The 23,872-nt window shown below is 43.8% G+C and overlaps 1 protein-coding gene across 2 annotated transcripts; it reads right to left on the bottom strand.

Annotated features, from left to right (window-relative positions):
• Positions 1-1,635: 1,635 nt before the first annotated feature.
• nsd1a (nuclear receptor binding SET domain protein 1a) lies at positions 1,636-23,849 on the bottom strand. Of its 2 annotated transcripts, none has more exons than XM_052058651.1 (24): positions 23,643-23,849; positions 22,775-22,932; positions 20,376-21,154; positions 18,811-18,952; positions 18,549-18,721; positions 13,839-15,573; positions 13,630-13,754; positions 11,211-11,442; positions 11,049-11,134; positions 8,819-8,911; positions 8,546-8,734; positions 8,352-8,444; positions 7,761-7,884; positions 7,464-7,664; positions 6,426-6,605; positions 6,071-6,227; positions 5,620-5,825; positions 5,426-5,538; positions 5,079-5,348; positions 4,867-4,983; positions 4,341-4,482; positions 4,155-4,261; positions 3,432-3,630; positions 1,636-2,816 (listed from the first exon to the last, which is right to left on the bottom strand). In XM_052058651.1, the coding sequence occupies exons 3-24, from the start codon at positions 21,135-21,137 to the stop codon at positions 2,065-2,067; spliced, it is 6,198 nt and encodes a 2,065-aa protein (XP_051914611.1). In that variant the 5' UTR covers positions 21,138-21,154; positions 22,775-22,932; positions 23,643-23,849; the 3' UTR covers positions 1,636-2,064. The 2 variants fall into 2 exon arrangements, with proteins under 2 accessions (XP_051914611.1, XP_051914601.1); XM_052058641.1 differs by lacking the exon at positions 23,643-23,849 and adding an exon at positions 23,474-23,615.
• Positions 23,850-23,872: the final 23 nt, after the last annotated feature.

The raw sequence follows: 23,872 nt of genomic DNA on the forward strand, positions 1-23,872 counted from the left end.
TTATAGATGAAAGAGGAGAGGATCAAAGTGTCCTTTCACCAGTGGATCAGAGACATCATGCTGAAAAATGTGCACACGTCTGCTACAAGCAAAGTTTTGAAAGCAAACACAAAGCTGTAGCGTCCATTGACGAAAAGAGATTAGTTCACTTCTCCTGTCCCACATAATCCATTTCAAACTCCAAGCCGCGACTCCCAGCTCCAAATCCGCATCGGCACTCCGCGCCAACGCTCCTTTCTTCTCATCGTCGGCTCCTCAAGACCTCCATCCATCCAGCCGCAGACCGTTCAACAGCACCGATCTCTCCGCTGAACAAAGCGGGGCTGTGAAAAATGCTGCCCATTACAGGCGCAAGACACAAGCGCCCTGGGACTGTCCAGCAACGACAGTCAAATGGCGCCGACATTCCTCCAGTCAAAAACAGTGCTGGTATACCCATGCTGCCGAGAAGGCGCAACCACCAAGCACAGAGTCTCCTTCTTGATGAATGTCGTGGCCAAAAAATGCTGAAAAAGGTCCACATCAAGTCCACACGATGTAACAACAAACACAAAGTGACAAAAGAAACACAAGAACAACAAAAAAAGCAAGGCTCATGAGAGCACTTGCTGACGGCTGCCTACTCGGGCGCCATCTTGACTTCAAAGTTCGTTGTCAATGCTGTTCTGTTTTGCTGGTTTTATAGCTTTTTGCATAAAGTGGCTCATAGCGCTCTGGGTTGTACATCTCTCGGCAGTTGTGACATTGCAGCAGTAGCAACTGTTGCAGACACACTAGCACCTTCATTAATAGCTGGTTCCCTCGCTTGTCTTTTCTCTTCAGATTGTACTGATGACTTTTCTGATGTGCCTGTGCAGGTTATTTGTGGAGCCTGATCTATGGGATATTTTAACCTTGCACAGTCTACACGCTGCCTTTGAACTATCAATTAAATTGAAATGAGTCCAAATTTCACTCCGTTTCCTATCCATTTTCTCACCTTTCCACTTTTGTGTGTTTTATTTTCGCTAACGAGCTCTCTGTCTGGCTTGTTCGCGTGCTGTTGTTCTTCTCTAACCCCTTCCCCTTCTCTAAACTGCAGCGTGTGTGTGTGTAACGCTCCCCTTCCTCTTCTACCACGGATCTTGACCAATCACGTGTAGCTTTAACAGAAGGGGGGGGGGGCAGGAGAAAAAAAAATCTGCTCCTCTTTGGACCGGCTCCTAATGAGGAGCCGGCTCCCATCGTTCACTTCAAAGAGCCGGCTCGTTCGCGAACGACACATCACTATTGTGATCAGAGGTGTTGCGCTCTATCTTTTATCGACATTATTCTCAGAGTTTGCTTCGTGTACAATTCACCGAGGGCACGGGCAAAGAATAGGAACCTAGGAGGGCACAGGGAAGCACTTTAAAACGGTACGTGTGAGCTACGATAGTTAACAGGCTGCAAAAGTGCATTGCATGCCTCAATTTCTGGCTGTTTCTCATCATGGCGTGTGTGCGCGTGCGTGTAAGTGTGCGCGTGTGTGTCGGTAAGGGTAGATCCCAGGTTAGTCGATAGAAAAGTAGACCTTCGGCCCAAAAAGTTTGGGCACCCCTGCTATAGGAGTATATCGATTTTGTTACTGATATTTTTTAAATGCTTATCTCAGACTTCAATGACTCCAGTGTTTATTTTTGCAATTGGGTCAAATTAAAACATGAAAACAATGACATGAGAGTGTTCCAATGACCACGCTTGCTTTTTTCTTTTTCTTTAGAAGAGAATGTTAAAGACGGTAATGACAAAATGCCCTTGTGATTAGTTTTGTAAAAAAAAAAAATATTGATATTTATATTTAAAAATGTCTTTAAAAAGTCAGATGTAAACAATGTGTAATAGAATACACAGCTGAACCTAGATGCACCGGACACAAATAAACAAATATTAACAGAAGTAAAAAGTAGAAACTGAGTGAATGTGCCCCATAGGCATTTGCACCGATACAAATCCCAGTCAGTGCAGCTGTCTGGGAGAAGATGGCAATATTGCATTTGAGTAAAGTAGGTGACTCTGTCACTTTTCATCGTCTTCTCTTCTGCCCTAGACATCCTCTTCGACGTCTTCATCGCCAGCATCTTCAACAGAATCACTCCATCTGCCATAAACGTCTGGCTCCTCCTCCTCTAGACTGCCTCCGTACAGCGGCTCATCTTCCACTAACTCTATCTCTTCAACATCATTATCATCCGCTTCATCATCATCATCATTGTCGTCGTCATTATCATCATCATTGTCGTCGTCATTGTCATCATCATCATCCATGTCGCCATCCAGGTCTACCTCTACCCCACACACTTCTCCTTCTTCCATCTCGCCATCCTCGCTCTGACCCTTGGAGGACGTTGGGCTGGAAAACGCTTTCTCTTCAGTCTTGTCTGTGAGGTAAGACCCGCCGGAGGGGATGAAGCTTGAGGTAGCCGTCTTTGTGTTTATGTAGAGACGAGGAGGAGCAGGAGGAGGATGAAGAGGAGGCTTCCAAGTGGCCGAGCCAGCCCGACCACCATGTGAGGCATCGGGGGAAGAACCTACAGACCGTGCAACTGCAGAAACAGGTGCCGCAACAAAGGGCTTTGAGGCGGTCGCTCCTGGCACGTATTCGCGGATCTCGCCTGGTTCCAGGGGGTCGGGCCCGCAGGGGTCATGCTCATTGCAGGACAGCTTGCCATCCAGCTTGGAGATGAAGAGCATGCCATCGAGATGTGCTTTGCAGAATGAGCTGGGGCACATCTCACAGAATGAAACCGCTTCTATACTGCAGATGTCACACTGGTGCCATGGACACTCCCATCGACCTGAAAATGATATTATGGTCATTTATACGTTTTAGTTTGCAATAAGATGACATTGTCATTGAATGGTAAAATACATATTGGTCGAAAATGTATTTTGCGTTGTGAGCCACAAATTAAGGTGAGGGATGGGCGAGGGTTTACTGCACACATCCAACAGAAGAATAACATAGTGCAGTTCATTTGGGCTCCACAATGAATCAAATTCAAATGGATATCACATGTGTATTTTACTTATTCAAGTATACGGGGTCCGGATAGATTCAGTACTTAAAAAATGCAGTCGATATCATTGTTCATCAGGAACCGCGAAGAGTTGAACTGATAAAACCACAGATCACATATGAAACTCAAATCGCAATAGCAAATGAGGAAAAAAAAATCCCAATAATTTTTTTTGCCAAAATAATTCAGCTTCAATGTTGTACATACAGTAACTACATTCTAGAAAAGGTTTTAATAAATACAAATAAAAACACTATTGACATTCTTTTTTGTGTCTTACTGCTTTCATACAATATATTTTTATTCCTCAGACCTCGGTTAATGTGATCAGGAATGAATTCCAGTACTACTACACGACAGCCAACTCAGTTGACGCTTGAAGACACTACTTGCCTGCAGGTCTCTTGGCCAGCTTGAGACAGTCAGCGTGGTAGACCTTCGGGCAACCTGGCTTCTTACATGACACGATCTGGCCCCCGTCACCGCAGCTGAAGCACTCATCCTCCCTTTCTTTCGTCACCTCTTGCTTGGATTTTTTCTTCATGGCCCCTCTCTTCTTCCCTTCCTTTATTTTTTCCGCTGGTGGCTGGTTCTGAACAAGAAGAACGGCAGAAAGTAATTTCGCAGATCATTGATGAATTTCCTCTTTTCAGGCGAGGTTACAGGTAATCAAGAATGCATGGCCATGTTCTGTTCATACCAATCGGTGGTTAACTGTTGTGCGGTTGTTTGGGTAGACACACGCCACAATGGAATTACACTACTTGTCCAGTTCTGAATTGGATGAGACATTTTATCTACAATGCCATAAAGGGTATGCACCACTGAGCATTTACTGTAGTTTGTTAGAGAGGCGAGTGTGTGCGCGCGCGCGTGTGGTGAATTGCCATATTTTAGTAACGTCCAGTTCATAATACTGATGTATATATCATTGCTATTTGTTTTTGTTATTTGCTATCAGAACGTTCGTTCGGACACATGTTATTTTGTGGCACAGTTTTGTGGTGAAATACCTGACTTAAGAGAAGCCAAACAGATGACAAAAATAGTGTAGCTAAAAAGCTTAGCAGTTGCTCCTAAACGAAGGACGGCCGGTATCAGAGTTGGAATTTTTACCTTTGGTCGAACACCAAGGAAGCCACTACAGTTGGGTGCTCCACATTTACAGGCCGTTTTGCCATTGCCAAGACACTCGAGGTTGTAGTTGAAAGTTAATTCCACACCTAAAAAGGACACCTTCTGTCAGTACATTACTCAGTATCATGCAAACTACCACAACGGGTTGCAGATTGTAGCTCAAACCTTTTGGGATGTCTTGCAAAGCAAACAGTCCCACGCGGGTGTCCCCATTCACGGTCCATTTCTGAGTTTCACAATTTGGCTGGCAGCTGTGATTCATGAAGCGAGCCTGATTCCCTTTGGGGCCTGCATCGATGATTCGGTCCTGGCATTGAAAGGCAAAAAAGCAAAACATGCACAATCAGAGATCGGACTTGTGTTTTGTGATCCATTTATTAGCATTTACCTGACAACTATGCTGTTGCTGTTTTAAACATGTGTGTCTCCAGGATCCAAAACGTGTAAAATGCTAACACCTTAAGGCCATGTTTCCACCAAGAGGTACGGTTCAATTTGTAGTACATTTTATCATTGTATGGTTTGGATTAGGTGAAGCGTCAACCAGACAGACAGTGTTCTTGTTGCCAGTTAAAGTAAGATGAATCCTCCTCCGATTGTAATTGAGCTACTTTTCTTTTGAATGGTGGTTCTCTCCCATGTTTCCCATTTCGTGGATTAAGTTTTGTGGCCATCGGGGTCAGAATACTACCTTGTCTAATGTCAGCATGTAGAAGTTAAAGATGTCTTTTTCCTGAGCATATTTGATTCTGGCCCGACATTCTTCTTCATCTATCACCTCGCCCACGTATTCACTCACAAAAGCTCCCTGTGAAGGACATATAGTGATAAGAGCAACTCGAAAAGAGAGAGAAAGAAAAACAAACAAACAAGTGAGCGTTGGCACTTCCGTTTCGGACCCACCTTCTTGATGTCAGACACGCTGCGCAAGCCCCAGCCACGCGACAGTGTCCTGAATATCTCAACAACCGTGTACTGGCGTTTTGTGAAGGTCTGGTTCTGACATCGCTCCCCAGCAGCGCAAACTTGAGGATGGCACTCGTACAACAGCATGCGATTAATGCACTCCGAATCCACGCCACACGGGTTCTCGTCTGACGCCTCACAGTTGCAGCGTGGGACCTCAGATAAGTCAGCTGTGATGATCTGCACCTTCCCAATTGGCTTGTTGACCTAAGAAGCCAAGACAAGTGATTCGATTGACATTAAAGTGCTGGTGACAAACAAAACACCCATTGAGGAAAACGCACCTTAATGTGTTTATACGGAGGAGGTTTCTTGTGAATTTTTCTGTCCTCCTGAAGCTGCCTCATTTCCTTTTCAGATTGAAGCTCTTTGAATCTCTCCGCTGCTTCAATCAGGGCTACCAACAAAGACACTGTGTCACTGATAACACTCCCCCCAAAAATGTCGGGTATTCAAAATGCACAAGAGCACAGTTTACCCTTTTTATACACGGCGTCGGCGCCCTTGCCCATTTTCTCAATGTTGTGGGTGTCACCCTCCATGTAGGGAAACACACGGGCTTGGTAAGTCCATACAAAATCCTTGGAGCCAAAAAACTGCACCGGGAACTCCCCGACCTCGTGTTTCATCCTCAAGATGTTATTTGGGACATCTTTGGCCAGACACACTTCGGCAGGCCACCACCTAACAAAGCATTTGAGTCAGGTCTCATTTCAGAAATATGCAATCAGCGTCCATGATACTCAACGCAAGATAATCCATGCTTTTAAAAGTACAGATACGTCTCCTACAGAATTCCTTCTTTTACGGCTCATTCAAATTCGATCACCACCAGATCAAGAGGGAAAGAGCTGACTTTCCAAAACGATTCCTCGCCACAAGTCGATATCTAACGTCTTGAAACTTGCATCCAAAAAGCTGGACCGTACCTGTAACGTCCCCATTTGACCCACAGTATGTCCTTGATCCGCGGCCTTTTTCCTGCCTTGCAATCATTGCAGAACCAGCTGCCTTGAGGCATCTCCATATTGAGACATTCCTGATGAAAAGCAGCCGGACAGGCTTCACAGCAAAGCAGGCTTCCTCCTGTAAAACCAGAGCAAAAGCGTTCAAGGCACCGATTGGATGATGCAGCGTTTTTAACCACGGCCGTTTTTGTTGACTCAAGGCTTTGAACTCTGATTTGCAACGCAGAAGAGGAATATTAAAAGAAAAAGACTAACTAGACCGATCCATAAACGATAAAGAGGAGACTTAAAAAAAAAAAAAAAAAAAGGGAACGACCTTCAGAGCACACAAAGCACCAGCTAACGTTGATGTGCTCATGGTTCTTGCAGCCCTTCCGAGGAGTGAAGTGGTTAGGACAAAGAAAACTGTTGTTGGCCAGCACCAGGCTGCCGGCTGCCATGCAGTTGTCATTTGCGTGATAAGCCACGGGGCAGCGCACACAGCGAGCCAAACGTCCTGGAAAGCATGAGAACAAAGAGCAAGGTATTTATGAATTCAAAGGATTTTTAATTTATTTTTTTTAATGATCAAGTGTGGCTGCAGCAACTTTATCATCACAACAGTGAGAATACAGCCACATGGGCTCAACCCAGCATCTTTACATCACTCTAATATTATTTCCACAGCAACATCAGGTTTTTTTATGCATGAAAAAAAAAGAACATAAATAAAATAACTGATGGCGTCTGAAAAAAGGTGTCATACTTAAAGGTGGATAATGGTATGTATGCAGCGGTACTTTGGAGCGTTATTATGCCAATTTACAATACTCCAATCTGCTTGAGGTATTCAAATTATTTGATGAAGATATCATGTTACTATTATCAAACCATTTAAAAAAAATTGGCTTGTTTCTGAAATTTTTTAATGACGTAGCGGTCTCACGAATTATCATGAATTTGTTGAAAGGAATGGTAATTTGCAGGAATAAGATGCATGTGGATTTGCAAATTCGCACAAGACTATCAGCGGGAATCTTGCTTTAATTTGAGAAACATCAATAAAGTATGGAGACCTGAAATGAGTGAGAGGTTGTGCATGAATGACAGGTAAGCAGTTAGGATGAGGACGATATTCATCTTAACAATTTTTTTTTAATCAAACCATTCCACATATTAATTGAAAATAAGAATTGTCCATGGATGTCGCCTGAAAACCAAACACTTTCATTGTTATACTTCACACCGTAATAAAAATGTATGACTGAAAGTTACTAATCCAACTCGAGAGGTTTCCCACAAAACCTCCTATGGAAAGTGTGCAGCTGATGGCACAGATTGTGGAAATCAGATCGCAACAAATGAAGCTTCTTACCTTTGGAGCTGCAAGCATTGAGAGGATTGGCAATGTGACACGACAAACAAACGTGGAAGGGGCAGCGGAAGCTTTTGTTATGGCGCTGCGTGGCTGAGAAGGCCATGATGCAGTCAGCGTGATAGAACTTTCCACACAGGGGGATCATACACCGCTTCACGCCGTGACCGGACTTCTTACACACAAAGCAGGTGTGAATACCTGAAATTGTAGCATAGCAATTTGGTTCATTCACTTCAGCATAAAGCCAACCCAAACCAGTCAAAGCCAACTTAGAAAGACGACGCTCTCACTCACCGGAGGTGCACTGTTGGCAGAGAAATTTTCCCTTGGGCGCTGCAGACAAACCAATACACTGCGGGTGAAAGGCTCCATAGCAGTGGCCGTCACAAAACAGAAGGTCTCCTGTCCTCTCACACACCTACACAAAAGCATCATCAAATCAAGGCCATGCATCACCCACTTACAAGTACGGTGTCTCTCTTTACCGACACACATCCGGCCGGCATTTGTCAAAGTGAATTTTGAATATGCATTTTTTTTTTTTTTACATTCATGATTGCTAAGAATGTTCCAAAAAGATGTCCCACAACCACGAGCCACACCCTGGTTTTCCTTTTATGACAACTGTCATTTTGATGAATTATTGGTGATGCAGTGGCTGAAGAAAAAAAGACAAACAAATTGGGAGGAAGACCCGGGTTCTAGTTAAAACTCATTCGATGCCACGGACATTTTTTCATGCCCCCCCCCCCAACCCCCCCAAATAATCCAGGCATTCAATCCCAATCTTTATTTACTTTTAAAAAAATCATATGGAAGGGTAAAAAAGGGTGTGAAAATTCCAGGCGCTGAATGAGTTAATATATTTTAAGAGCACCAACTCACCTGGCAGACATTCTCCTTAAAGGAAACAACACCTATTTTCCCTTTGACATCCACTTGGGAACATGGGCTGTCCATCAAACTGGCATCAAGCACCTACGAAAACCAAGACGTGTCAAGTAACGTGAAGTAACTTCATCTACGTGAAGTAACAGATGGACACCTGCTATTTTGAGTGACGGATATGATGCGGGCACCTCAGTTTTGGGAGTTTCGTTCTCTGTGTCATGTTTCTCTTCAGGGCTGCAGGGCATCAACTCGGCCTTCCGCTCTAGGGACTTGTTCGGAATGACAACCTTCACATCTTCAGCCTCGGAGGTTGGAGTGGTGGTAGAAGGTACGGAAGATGTGCTAGGAGCAGATTTCTCTTTCTTTACAGGCGCAAGCTGTAAAAAGCAAACGCCTTTTATTCAAGGTTACTTAAACATCTTGTGTAATGAACTTTGGTACTAGTTGTGACAAATACTGACCAGATGTTCCTTAAGGTTAAGCTTCTGCGGTATCACAGTTTTGTCGACCAACACTTTCACTTCAGAGAGAATGTTCAGAGGGTACTTTGGCTCCTGTGTGAAGACACAACAACATTAAAAAAAAACACACACACAATCAGACTACAACTTCCAAGAATTGTCCTGGCCATAAAAATCTGGTCGCAGCATTCTCTGTTGACCACACAAAATGATCGATCTCGACAGCAGAATTATGTGACATAACAACAGAGCGAAGCATGTGTTCCAAGGTCACGCTCGGTCAGGGGTGCCCAACTTTTTTTAACCAAAGATCGACTTTAAGAAACCAACCTTTGGCGATCGACCCGCTACCGCACGTGCACGCATGCCATGATGAGAAACAGCCAAAGAGGCCACAGAAAAATAAAGTCGATACAAGAGTTTGTAAGTTTCTAAAAAGGAATCAGTGCCTACCTTAGTCGAGACCTGATGTAGCGGCAGGATGCTCAGCTTTTCTGCATGATGATTGGATGATCTGTCTGAGGTGGAATCTCTATTTGATTGACAGCGAAATGAGCCAATCACCGATCTTTTGGTGTAGGCATCGTGGGAGCATTTTTCAATTCTCATTCTGTTCTAAGTTGAACTGGATACTTCTTCTAATCATCTTAGCGACACTCTCTTTGTTGAAAACGACTAGCGACAAACTCATCTTTTATTTCTGATGGGTTTTATTGTAGTTGCCGTTGTTGTAGGACGCAAGTTAAGTCCCTGTAAAAGACGACTTGTTGGTATTGTATGACAGGGTCACAGATAATTTTCTTGAAAAGGAACGGAGAGTAGAATCCACGTATAAATAAAAGGACACATTTTATGATGTAGGCTGAAATTGAGCTTCCCCTCCTTGACAGACCAGCATCCGCCACTGGGACGCACTTTGGCAGCGTCTTCAGTGCAACAACGTCACTATCGGAGCTCACGTGTACCGTTTTAAAATGGTTCTAATGGCGCTCCAAATTCCCATTCATTGCCAGTGCCATTGGTGAATTGTAGATGAGACCAACTTTGAATGAGAATAATAAAAATAAAAAAGATATAAGGCAACAGCTGTGATCGCAAGCTGCAATTGCAGACTGTTGACCGTTAACAACACCGGTGATGCAGGTCACGCGCTGCCGTAGGTTAAGGGGACCTGCTTTGTTATATTATTTTATTTTTTAAATACTTTGTGGTTAAAGTGAAACTGAGAGGTTGCTTAGGGTGCAGTGTGTACTAACACAAAAGTATAGAATATGAATAACACACACACACACACACTTCTTTTTTTAATCCATATTCCCCTAGACCAGGGGTGGGCAATTATTTTGCCGAGGGGGCCAAATGAGAAGCAGAAAATATTGTGGAGGGCCGGGCCAAAAGTTAGAAATAGAAAATAAAGAAGAGAGCACAATGTCTTTGTATGCCAGTAATAATGCAACATTCTCCTCCACCATCACACTCAGCACCGGTTCTCCTCAAGGATGTGTACCGAGCCTCCTGTTGTTTGACTGCTCTCAGACTCTTATTAGCGGTCCAGTTTGCAGAAAGTTTTTAACATGATAACAATCAAACCATTCTAGGAAATGTTCATTTACTCGAGCCACAAGTAATTCACTCTGAGCATAGAAATTGCCAGAATCGGACTGATTAAGAATCGCTTCCTTGTTTTTCAAAGTCTCGTAGATTTGAGTCTTTCCGACTCCAAGCGTCTCCTGAATGTTTCGTACTTTGTTACCCGCTTCGTTTAATCAGATGCATATCACTTTCCCTTCCGCGGTCATTACTCTCTCCCTCTTTCTTCATCTTTCCCTCCCGCCCTGTGCTCTGCAACTTGAAGTAACTGCGCCACCTGGTGTTGAAATACCTGTCATTACAAGTCCAAACAAAATCAAACCTTAATTGTGCACCAATCCCGCGGGCCGTAGTTTGCCAACCCCTGCCCTAGACCATAGGTGTCAAACTCAGGTCCCCGAGTTTGACACCTATGCGCTAGACCCTCCGCGATCGATTTGGCTACCGGTCGATCGTGATCGACTAGTTGGGCACCCCTGCCCTAGGTGAAGCACACACTGCTTTGCACAACCAAACAATGACACAACAATTTGTGTGTGTGTGAAGTGAGACTGGACTATCCAGTCCAGTTGTGGCTGTAATGAAAGTTGTACCTCATGAGTCCAAGACTGCACAAAGAGCAGCCACTGACACTACTTACCTCCTCCTCTGGAGAGACGGACACTTCTTCAATGGTACAATCCGAAACTTTTTGAGACAGCTTCCGAGGCCTTTTTCTTTCTGAATCTGTAACAAGGAGCAGAATGATATCAGCATGCAATATCCAGGAATGAGACATGGGATTGTGGAAACTCTCCAATACCAGATTTTGGGAGTAGATTAGCTTCTTCGGCTGTGACCGCGTCATGAGAGGGTTGTTTTGGGCCTGGGGAGGTAGGCAGCCCATCAGGGGGGCATTTATCCTGAGATTGACCATGCGCCTTTGTAGCTGGAGACGTAGGAGCCGCGATGGAGACTGATGGTGAGCCAAGTGTCTCCGATGTGATGCTGAGATCCAGGACTGGTGACACGTTTTCACTGGCATTATAAAGAACCTGCACACATACAAGGTATCAATATGACCTTTTACAATTGACGACCGCAAGCCACACGGGGGATAGAGTAAAAACAAGACAAAGTATGCTGATTGACAGATGTCTTAGTTGGCGCATCGTAGTTTTGTACGGAGTAAAGATTTACAGCAGTGGTCACCAACACAGTGCCCCCAGGCACCTGGGAGCCCTCAAGGACGACATGAGCAGCCCGCCGGCCTATTCCAAAAAAATAGTTCACCAGTAATTAGACATTGGGACTCTCCAGGAATATTGTTGAAGCGATCATTTCAAAATGTGTACACTGGCAGGTATTTATAATACAGTGTGGCCAATTGATATGTATGTAACCAGGTGAACCTTACTTAGACGCTTGTAGTGAAGGCTTCCTTGTTTAACAAATGTAGCACTGTCACTTTAAGAGCCACACTAGATCAAAACACGCGGGAACATATGCAGAGTGTGAGAATCAGACCAGTAAGGGTGACATGCACGTGAAGGAGGGTAGTCGCTGAACTGTGCCCACTGCTTGTCCCAACTTGATACACCCATGATCGTCGTTGTAACCCTGGCGATATTCAGGTAATTGGTAGCTATTTTACCATGAAGCTTGTTAGGTGTTATATTTGGACGGGTGATTAATTATTTGAATGGTATTTGTAGAGCAAAATATCGTGGTTTGGAGTTTGAAATCTGCCGCTCGTGAGTCGTGTGAACAGCTGTATAGCGTAAGTGTTTTCGCAATGTTACAAGATGTAAATATGTTTTTTTGACTGTGAAATCATATGAACTGTGTATCTGTTCTTTAGAGTGGAGATCATTTGTGTTTTTCCATGTGTTTTGTATACACCCAACATGCCGGAAAGTGTCGAGTAAGTGATGTGTCACATTGGATTGTAATGATTGCACTTCTAAGTTTCATGGATTGTTGGAGCTTGGAAATAATGTATTTTTATTTCTCTTTCCTTACTTATCAAGCAATCCACTGCTGTTGTTTATTATGGTGAAATTTTCCTTAATCTGTTAGGTAATTTCTTTGATCTCTTAGATCCCTTTTCCAACTCTTTTAAAATTCAGTTAACATCTCTGTCTTTCATCTTAATGCTGAACAATTTTTCATTGTTCAGTCGGAAATAAAGCCCACCTAAAAATTATTTTGTCTCCAGTCCAGTCTTTCCAAAGACCCGGCTACATGTATGTTTCATAATTATTGTGAGAAAGCACTAATGTGAACAGCATCTTCTCAGAAATTACTATAATTAATTATGACATCTGAAGGTAGCTTGAGCAAATGTATTTCTAAAGTGCATACCATCAAACTAGTAGACCTCCGCTTCGATCACTACCTCACTTTACCCACAAGTGCCATTGCTTATGTTGTTTATATTGTCTATGCTGTATACTGTTCACATTACATTAGCTGCTATCTTGTCTTAGCTGTGTGTTTAATGCACAGCATGTTTGCACTGAGCAGGATAGAGAGGAAGAAATTTCACCTATGCAGCATGTAATACATAAAGCATATTTAACAATAAAGATGACCTTGAACCTCGAGTAGTCAAGAAGGAGCTCTTAGTTTCAAAAAGGTTGGTGACCTTTGATTTACAGCGACTCAACTTAGTATATTTGCAATCTATTTCACCATAAATAGGAAGCTTGTTTGCAACAGACAATTTACTTTGAATGTATTTAACGGCAGCAGAAATACCTTGAATGAATGTTTCACTTCAACACAAATATGAAGTCACTCTTTCACTAGTCCTGGTGTGCAGAAATAGTTTACATGCAGCTCTACTGACCACCTGTTGTTTGTATTTGTCATTTTGCATTCTTATTATACAACGCCTTATTTCAGTTCTGTGAGCATGTACCGTAAATATTTGATTTCATTTTATTTCCCAGACTATAATCACAAACGTTCCAATGACGTGGAATTGTGGACCAAAGGTTGTATTAAAATAGGATGCTACCGGCAGCAGAGCTGGAAAACTCGAACCAAAGCTCCGATTGCCCTGGCTGCCTTCCAGTTCCAAATCAATGTCTCTCTTTTAGACACATTAACAAATGAATTCAAGTGACAGTTACAGAAAACGTCCTCTGATGAACAGTGCCCGCACCCGGGGAAGGAAAGTAACTTCCTTTGTGGTCATGATTGTGTTGTACTGTATGGGACGGCAATGATCATATTACCGTATCGGGTGAGTCTAAGCTGTGTTTTGTGGATTTCCTTTTGGGGGCGAAAATGTGTTCATATTCCTCCGTGGATTCCAGGAGTCTTTTAGTTGGTTTCCGGAGGCGTTTGTTCTCAAAATGACCTGCATGAACACACAAAAACCCTCTTGGGAGTCATTTTTTAACCATCGATGTGGCCAAGCCAAACAGTAGTTATTTTGTCTTACCGGCTGCACCGCTTTCCTCAGAGAATGAGTTATTGTCTGACAGCCTCTCACCATCCAAATGAAAATCTGGAGATGCTCTCGTAGTGTATGATCCGTTCGTCTCGTTCTCCTCAACCATCTGCCAGTGCTTCTTTGGGGCAATGGGAGATTCGGACCTCTTGTCAAGGTGAGTGGCAGCGGGATCGCAGGGAACCGGATGATCAAATTCAGCTAAATCAGCGTGGCCACTGACGAATTCCCTGCCGAAAGCCAAGTCGGCCATGTCGGAGGAAAGGCCAGGTAACTGAAGCTTGACTTTGGCAGGAAGTCTCTGTTTTCGCCGTTGTTTGTCAGAGTTCTCAAACCGCAAAGGAAAATGTTCACGTTGGAAAGTGCCGGCTGATTTCGTCCTCCACTTGGTTTTCAATGTAGAACATTTTCCCGACTTTGCAATCTCTGTTTTGATTGCTGGGCTCAAAGTGCCAGAAGACCCCCTCAGTGGCTCACTACACGGAGGAGAAGGAATGACTAACGGCTCCCTTTTGATCAGCAGAGGTGGTGGTGGGACAACCAGGGGCCTCCCCTCCTTTGCTCTCGTGTCATGAATGTCTTTGAGGAGCATGAGGAAGGTGCTGAATTTATAATTAGAATCGGGCCGAAATGCCGTAAGCTGGGAGTCGCCATTCTCGTCAACAAGAGACTTAAATGTGATTTCCTTCATATCCAGGAATGCATCCATGGGGCACAACGATGAAGAGGGGGAGGACGATGAAGAGCTAACAGGGCTGACATTCTCCGTCTTGAGTCGAACGGGATGAAAGGAATCCCCCCTTTGGTCTACATTAGGAGACTTTATTAATGTACCGACACTATTTTTTTTCTTGTCAAGCTTCCTCGCACGCTTTTTTGGAGTCCTGTGATTTACACGGCACGACATATCAGTGATTGATTCCCAACTGGGAGACATTACAGTTTTTAACAGAGCTGAATGGTGGGGTTCTTTCAGACGACAATCATGAGGCTGGCCTGACGTTTGGCTTGCAGCCAGTGCATTTTGGAGCTCAGCCTTTTCCTCTGTTTCCACGGCCGTCGTCTCGAGACGACCACTGCCTAGCAGATTTGCAGGCAGCTTTTTGATTGGTCTGTGTGAAGTTCCTTCGTCGTCCTTCAATCTGGGATTTTTATGGTCCCAAATGTCGGAAAAAGCGCAATCAGAATTATGCGGATCTTCGGAACGCGGGACTGTTTCTGTGAACATCATTTTTACTTGCGCGAAGGGCTTGTCCAGTTCCTGCACTGGAGACGACGTTAAGCGCTTTGGACAATGCAACGCAGGAACGGTTTCCAGATCCGTATAAGGTGAGGCCACGTCCGGGTCTTTTTGCAGAGCCTGGCTTGGTGTGCGAAGGTGCAGTGTATCTGTGAAGTCCGGTGATACCGTTGACCCGCTGATAATATGCCCAAATATGTCTGACAGACATTTTTTTTTCTTTTGGCAGGTTTTGCTCTCAGTGGACAGTGTTCCCGATGAGTTTTTGGCAATGTGGTGCTCAGTGCTTCCGGGAACAGTATAAGGGGATACGAGTTGACCAGCATCTTCATTGAAAGAGGGGGTCTCCTGAGGTGGGCCATGTACTGACTCCCCTCCATTGAGAGAGACTGCAGGATAACACTCGGCATTCCATTGTCGAGCGTAGAGCAAACGTTCAGCTTCCATCACGCTGACATCCCATGCAGACTGCAAACTTTTGGGTACCTGCAGAAAGAAGAAACAACATGTCAGAGCCTCATGACAGAAATCAGACTTTCTAAAAGAAAATATCAAACTGCAATAAGAGCATTCAGCAGACCAGTGCCCAGGCGAGGGCAATACTATGCGAGATGCTCCATACAAGGCAAACAGGCAGCCATTTGAAAACTTGCTTTTGTGCTTCCAACAGTAAAATAAGCAAAGGAATAAAAATGTTGCAATGTTGCACTCTTTCCCTTTATGTGGCAGCAATAATCAGTCACAATTTACTGACAAGTGAAGGTGGCAAAGGCATGTCAAACATGTCCTATGTGTAAGTGGCTCTTTCCATTTGAAATTGGCAATCAAATATCAAAGTCAAACGATTCTTTTTTTTTTGTTTGCGTGTTGTTTTTTAATCAGAAGCTAAACCTGGGATAAAATTCTGATTTGTCATACTTCAATTATAGGCTCAGATCAAACATATGAAAGGGAAAAAGAGGCCACAAGACTGAGTTTGAGTTCATATGTGACCAAACTTAAATGAAATATGACCAATTACACTGGGGAACAATTTGAAAGAAAAAACTAAAACATGCTGATTCCAAATTTACAGGACGTTTTTTCCCTCCCTCGCGCGATAGGGGTTTTTTTTCTCCACAGCTATCCCACGGGATAAGCAAACGTCCACTGATAAGATTGCAGTAAGAAGAGCTGGCTGCGATTAGATTCATCGACAGCTACGTGACGATTTTTTTTGCGCAGTTACAATTGAGACGTGTGTACGGTGAGACGTGTGTGCAGCTCCCAATACGTCAGTACCTCCAAGATCTGTAAAGAGAAAGCTAGCAGAGTAGAAATGAAGGAGTAGTGCGGGCTTTTCTCTTAAGCTTGAAACCATAGGCATATTTCCTTTTATGTTGTTTTTTTTTAGATTTCAAAGCTTGCAACTATCCCATCAGAGGGTTTTATTTATAAGGTAGATACGTACACATTTGCTTCGTATGAGAAAGCGAGGATCCAATAGCTCAAAAGCTTGACATGAAAAAGAAAAACCGAGATCAGTTTTTGATGCCACACCCCAAAATGTGTTCAAGACAGCTGTCAGACGCAAGTCAACAAAACTTGTGTTGCCAGTCTTATCTATTTATTGTCACTTTTTGAATTGAAATTGGAAAGAAGATATGATACATCGATGATGTCGCCATTCTTCCCCTAGTCTTTGACATGCCAGTCGGCAAAAATCTGGAAATGGGTTCAGTAGGATTTTCTTGTTATGCTACTAAAAGACATGAGTTATGTTCCCACCAAACGTGACAGTTCAGTTTGAGTGTTGCTTTGCGTTTCCTCTACCGGGTGTGTAAGCAGGATCGCAATAGCCGTGTCAGCTACACAAATAGGATCACATCAACAAAGGTAAACATGACGGAGCAGTGAGTACTGCCAACTACTACTACTGCCTCGGGGTTGTGCAGACTATTTGACTTTTCGACTGCACAATGACATTCAGAACGTGATGTTGACGAGTTGCTAGCCTTAAACGCAGTCTTGAAGAGGAGTCTCAAAGAAAGTGCAAAGTCAAATATGACATGACTGATTTGAATTGTCTCCCATTTCTAAATGAGTACATTTAGAAATTGGTAAGTGACGGAGAAACAAGGAAAGGGGCGGGGGGGCTCGGGCAGGATCTCAATTTTCAGACCCCACATTTGAAAGTCTGACTTTCCCAGCGACAGGTTTTTTACGCCGATTGGTCGTTGTTGTCTGCAATTGCTAAATTGAAGCTTACATTTTGGAATATGCCTTGCTGTCTGTTCGAACCGCTTAATCGACAGATGATACATCACACTAATCAAAGTGGAAGGAGAGTGGGGGAATGATTCCACAGCACACCAAGAGGACTGTGATTATTTGCAAATGCTGTAAATTCCCACAACTACTACAGGTTTCTTTGTTGGGTTGGGTTGTGCAAACATTTACCTCACTGTCTGAGAAACAAGCTCACAGCGAGATTTTTTTTTTTCCTCTGGCTGGAAATATAATCATGTGACAGCGGGCAAACCTTTGTCTTGTGTTCCTAATGTGCATATAATTGGTGTATGTGCTGTGCATTGTTAATGAATATAGATTATTGCAAAACGTCCCGTTCTCCAGCATTTTTTTTATTATAGAAGTGTACAGAAAAAATACGAGTTGCATCATCAGCGACTAGTCAAAGTAAACTCCACTTTCATTAATTTAACGCCAACTTAAAGGTCATGTGTGAAGTAGTTTTAGAAAATCCCAACCTAAATATTTTTATGTCACAAGTAATTAAACAAACCACATGAAATAAAGCATGGAAATAGAATTTCTATTTGGAAAATTTGACAAAGTAATCGTTTTTCCCAAAGTGACATCCTCGCGGGCGACATACCGGGCAGTGAGACGTCACTTCAAAGACAACATTAGCGGGGCTCACTGTGGGAAGTGTACAAAGCCAGTCAGAAATCGATTCGGAAAGCGATGTTTCAAACTTTAACTGAGGGGATCCGGACGTTTGAAGAGTTGGAGGAAGAGGAGCGTGTTGGCAAGGTGTACGTCGGACCATACATGTACAAGCCAGATGGTCAGGATGCGGAAAATGTTGTGCCCGAACGGCCGGACATAGAATGGACACGAGACCCATCGGGGTTGGAAGAACGGTAAGATATATCAGCTGCGGTTTTTAGCTTAGCATTATCGTTTGCAATTCGACGCAGTGCTGTGCCGTAAATTGCGCGCGATGGGATTACCTACTTAGTCCATACATTCTCGCTCGAATTGAGAACACACGTCAATAATGTGCATTTTTACAATGGATTTCAGGCTGAAATAGGTTCATATAATCTTTTTCTAAATAATTACAAAATCTAAAGGTTGTTGTGTATTCCATAAAAAATAGGTTTTACCATATTCTTGACCGTAATTTCAATATTTCTGTACCTGCTGTTCCATATATATGCGACTCGTGTATAATTTACCATGTACTTGTAGTCTTTCTCCTTCTGCTTCCCTCTCGGTCTCAGCTTGGGTAGGTCATCAAACTGATAGCTTCCTTTGAAAGGAATAATGGCTTTCCCTGGGACCCAAGCACACTCGATCATCTCGCCAATCGTCTCCAGGAAGTACATGCGACAGGGGCGGGGACTGTGCACTAGAACGAAACACATCAGAGTTGGGATGATAAAATTCAATATTACCATCGTGTCATCCGTCGTGCGGCAACTTTGAAGGAAAGCTCACATTTCATCTTGGTGTGGAGGCCCAACTGAGGGTCGCAGAGAACTCGGCAGGGCCACCAGGGCCGTCTGTTGAACTTTGCCCACACCAACTCGCCATCCACATGTTCCACTGATGGAGGAGGCCTTGTTTTTGCACTCTTGGACTAAGTGAGAAAATTAAACCATTGGTTTAAAATGCATTTATAAAACAGGTGAAAACTCACATCTGATGAACACAAATAATTGCAATTAAGAAATATGACATGCTGTGACAGAAAGGTTCCAGGACTAGTGTCATAAGTCATACTGCGTTTAAAACCCAAAAATATAAGTTTCCCCTTCAGTCCAACACACTTGGCCAGCCTTCTCTGCCATGCCCTTCTCAAAAGTCTTGCGAGATCGTCCCTGACACTATCATCTCGGCAATCAATATGTTGTCCAAGACTTCAAAATCTGTCCCCTTGAAGTTTGGAAAGCAGGGAATGGGGAAAAAAAAGAAGAAAAAAATAATCACACAGAGACAGGTCTTGCGAGAAGGAAGGCAGCTCCATTATGGTTGGCCCACCTTTTAGGGGAAAACTCGTACTTTGTGGTTTAAGTTTGAAATACATCTTTTGTGACAAAAGTTTGAGAACTTTCCTGATACTGTACATCTCTCCACGCAGCTAAAAGCTCCTAACTGTCTTTTGTGTGAACCCTTTGCTTGCATTTTGTTTTTCATATCATTATATTCATCCAAGATTATTTCAACAGTGATCACTGGAGTTGCCCGTGTTGAGAAAGGAGTATGTGCGGTATCTGTTTATGTGCTCATTCACTGCCAGCCCAGTCAAAATGGATTGTTGACGTCTAAAGCCGTCAAAAGCAGCGATTAATAGGAGTTACAAGAGTGACTAGAGCACATCACTACCAATATTTGAAATGACAAAAATACTAGTGACTAGATTTGCTGAAAACTGCAAATCCAAGTGAGCAATTTCAATTTAAAGCACTCAGACAGTCTGTTGGATGTGCATTTCAAGTGACACATCCGATGTGGTTCTGTTTACACTGACAGAACATATGAAACGACCTGCCTGCGGAGACGGCCAAATTGCATGTAAGAAAAGACGCCACAAGCGTCAACAGTGGGTGGGGATCACAGGGAGGTAAATAATACGACAGAAGTCACACAAATATCAAGCTGTACATTCAGTGTAGTTGACCTGGGCTGGCTCTTTCCTGCAAATGATTTTCAATGAGGGTAACCTCACCATGTCTGCAAATTTACTTTGATAATTTGACACATCTCTAATGTAGCATATTTAGACCTCCAATTGTCTACTGTATGCTTTTTAGATATACGGCAGTTGGATTTCTTAAAGAGATCAATTCTCATCTGAAGATATCAACTCCCTTTTTTTTGTACACTGCCGTAACACATATCCGAATTGTACTACTTGAGAGGAGAAAAACAAAAACCCTTGTGTTGCTTGAACCATGCAGTGTAAATCTAAATATCTGGAGTTGTACAGGCAAGAAACACTTAGACAAAGCCTTGGCTTTTCGGAGGCGCCAAACAAAGAATCCGCAGTGTTTGCAACTCACATCAGAGTTGTTGCCAGATGGTGAAATAATCCCACGACCGGTAGAGCCAAGTTCCCCATCGCTTTCCGATTCCTCGTTCATGCTCCACCCGTCTCTCATGGGGATGTCTGGCAGCGCGTCGGTCAGAGTAGGGTTGAGTTCCGATATAGTTTTTGACATCAGGTTAAAAACAGTAGGTTTGCATGTCCTTGTGTCCGAGCCCGAAATGTTTGAGGCTCGAGAGCCTGGAACGGCGTGCTCCCAAGTGTGGTGATAAGGGTTGAAGACCTCACTCCGTTTGTAGTGCGCGATATGATCGCGTTGCAGCTGCTTTTTGTCACTGCTGTCAAACAATGTCGTGCCAAAATGCAGGTATCCGTTTGAGGTGGGAGAACAACACTCTAGGCTGTCCGGACTGTGAGGGAGGAAGCCATTCCTGTTGAAAAGTGGCAGAGGTTCAAGTGAGGCGTTATCATTGTATGGTGAGGGAGGCAGAAGGACAGACGGTGGCTCAAATGCATCATTGTCATCATGCCGGACTGGGCTTGAAGGGTGGAAGTAATTCCTAGCATGGTGGTCAGCCTTCTTGACCACAGCATTAAAGTCAGGCAGCGTCTTCAGCGGGTTGTAACAGTTGGACACCGATGGATGCTCCGACCCGAGCTTCGCCATGCCGCACTGCTTTCTGTAGGAGCTGCCCATAAAGCCATTGCGGGGTCTCGACTCCGGCTGGCTGCTGGAGCCAAACACTGAACGGAAAGCCGGGCTGTATGACTGACTCATGTTGCCTTGGCTCGCCCCTGTCAAGGAGAAAAGCAGGGGATATTTTTAGTTTTTATTTTCACTGAAAGTGTTGTCAAAGCATGCTCAATAATAGTGTTGATTCAGAGTAGCGCCGTAGAACTTGTCATTGCAATTACGTTTACCGGAAAAGGGGGGGGGCAGTCATAATGTTGAAATCGCGTAAATGTCATCGAAAATCAAACGACAATGGCTCCAGTCTTTATTTCTTCGGGGAAGTGCGATATTAATATCAGTCAATGGTCTTTTTTTTAGGAAATAAGGAATGCAGACAAGAGCAAGAGTACCCACTTGAGCAGTCTGAACTATTATGCTAGAAAAACATTGACAATGGCATCGATTATGGTTTTGGCTACACCTGAAGAGTCTGGCAAAAGATGTTTAAAGTTATATTTCTATATTAATGTTCCCTTTCTTGAACATAGTCATCCCATATTTTATCCAGACAGTGAACTGCACAGTAAGTGTTTACAGACTAAGCATGTGCTCAGAGTGTGAGGCAGTGACATTTCTTGTCCCTTACTTTATAGGTTTTGTGTCTCTACCCGAAGAATCGCCTCACTGTGTTATCAATTTACCCCTGCATTTGGTCATGATCAATTCTACGGCTTATTTTGAAAAATGTTCAAAATGTAATCTAGGATCATGAATTGGAATGATTTCTTTTTCCTTTCATTTCCTTTATTTTATTGTATTAGTTCTACAGATGGGCTGACTGTAAAACAAAACTGCCCTTCTGGGACTAATAAAGTATTCTGAATCCGAACAGCTCGTCTGCCCCATTTCTGAGATTCTGCATTTGAATTTTGACTCCTGCCTTCCTGTGTGGCGTTTGTACGTTTTCCTGTTGCTTGTGTAGGTTTTGTCCGAGAATGCCAGCTTGCCACCTTGGCAAACAAACATCTGCTTCAGAAGTAAAAGTATTTCTTCTCTTGTGAGGATAAAGCGGATTGGAAAATGGATGGATGGATGTGGTGAATGAAATGTAATACATAAAAAGTACTACAGGAGCACGGTATCGGTGAGTAATCAAAGAGTGAAGTGGTATTTAACATTCCTAACTAAAAAGCATTTGTGTTAGGTGAACTGAAATAGTACACAGGCGTGAATGTCCGGATAAATATTGTTTGGCTATTTGTGCCTTGTGATTGGGTGGCAACCTGTCTGGGGTGTACCCCACCTCGTGCCCAAAGCCATCTAGTCTAGGCTCGAGCGTGATCCTAAAGAGGAAAAGCAGTATCAATCAAATATTGATATTTATATTATATAATAATAACACACATGCCAGAGGACTCACTATAATTTGAACTGGCAGCAACGTGTTTTCCCCACTCCAGATTCTGAATTGTCACTGCATGGTTTACACACAGGAGGCGGGTCACAAGAAAACCCAACTTGTGCATGACACATTTCATTCATAAATGTCCAGCACAATTAAGCTACTTGAATGGACTGCTGAGGGCCACTGCTATGGCGGAGGAGTCAATCGAGGAGGTTGTGCAGGAAGGAGGTGGTGACACTGAACCAGCAGATAAACACATACATAGGAAGACAGACGTGGGAAGCTACAAACAACTCACAAAAATCAAACACGCGCCGAAGGGGGGAGAAAAACTCACCATGTGCTAGTCGGTCACTATGAAACCAACAACGGCTGCGTGATTATGAGGCACAAAGCAAGTGTTAATGCGCAGATGTGCACAATCCCAGCAGCGGTCCCCGAGTAGGCCGAGGCAAGGCGCTCATTCTCTACACCGGCCCTCTCCGCGGACTGCCACTGTAGAAACACAAAGTAGCACTTCTGAGAAACACAAAGCGAGCTCCATAACGACCAGCTCGTGTCAGCGAGCCAACGGCGGTCCAGCCTCTGGCACTCCTGCTAGCTTATTGACTACATGATCCCCGCCTGGTTGGCCTCCGGTTTGTGTTAAAACAAGCCGCGAGAGCGAGCGAGTGTGTTGGTGAGCTACAGCCAATCGGCACCGCCACCCAACCCCCCAGTCAGTCTGCTTCAAGCACAGGCCGTGACACAAACGTTCAGATTCAGAAGTGCGCGCGTGCACGATTACGGATGCCTCGCGCACGCGCACCAAGATTAGCTATGAGGACACGAAAACAGCATACTATTTAATACACGAATTCATCTTGAATGGCCATTTAACACACACCGCGTGTTCTTACAGCGGAGGGCCCGAATGCGTGGAATACAGTACAGTGCTACGAACAGCGGCGGCCATGTTGCTTTCTCAGCTAGAAGGGAAGAGGAGCGAGGCCGCTTGGGCAAAAACGCGACAAAGAAAAGGACAGCAAACACTCACAAAGTCTAAACTTTTACACCGATAGAGATGTTCGCCTTGTAGTTTGTCTTCACGTGCACGCACAGGCCCGTGGGCGCCGCTCCCAACTTTTGCAGTGCAAAGAGTGCGGGCCACAAGACGAGACAGACAGCCCGGCTGCATACGCTGATTTGACAACACATTTACTTACCTCGTATTAAATTTGAGGTATTCCACCCAAACGCGGCCTAATTTAGTCACGTTTTAGTAGAAGAATCATCTGGTCACACAAGTACTTATTTACTCTCCTCGCTGGAGCACCGTTTAAACACTTAATGTCACCCATTTTTAAATTCGTTTTCACCGCAGGCTAATTCCAACGTGTAAGATAGTACAAATTATTATAAAGGTCAGTTATCGGTTATTATAAATGTATCGCTA

This window comes from Hippocampus zosterae, chromosome 1, assembly GCF_025434085.1.
Source record: "Hippocampus zosterae strain Florida chromosome 1, ASM2543408v3, whole genome shotgun sequence".
In the NCBI taxonomy this organism is placed as follows: Eukaryota; Metazoa; Chordata; class Actinopteri; order Syngnathiformes; family Syngnathidae; genus Hippocampus; species Hippocampus zosterae.

Coding starts and splice junctions, on each gene's coding strand:
- nsd1a (XM_052058651.1), bottom strand. CDS start 21,137: ATGAGTCAGTCATACAGCCCGGCTTTCCGTTCAGTGTTTGGCTCCAGC. Junction 8,735..8,818: donor TTAACCTTAAGGAACATCTG/GTCAGTATTTGT, acceptor TGCTTTTTACAG/CTTGCGCCTGTAAAGAAAGA. Junction 4,984..5,078: donor GCGTGTCTGACATCAAGAAG/GTGGGTCCGAAA, acceptor TGTCCTTCACAG/GGAGCTTTTGTGAGTGAATA.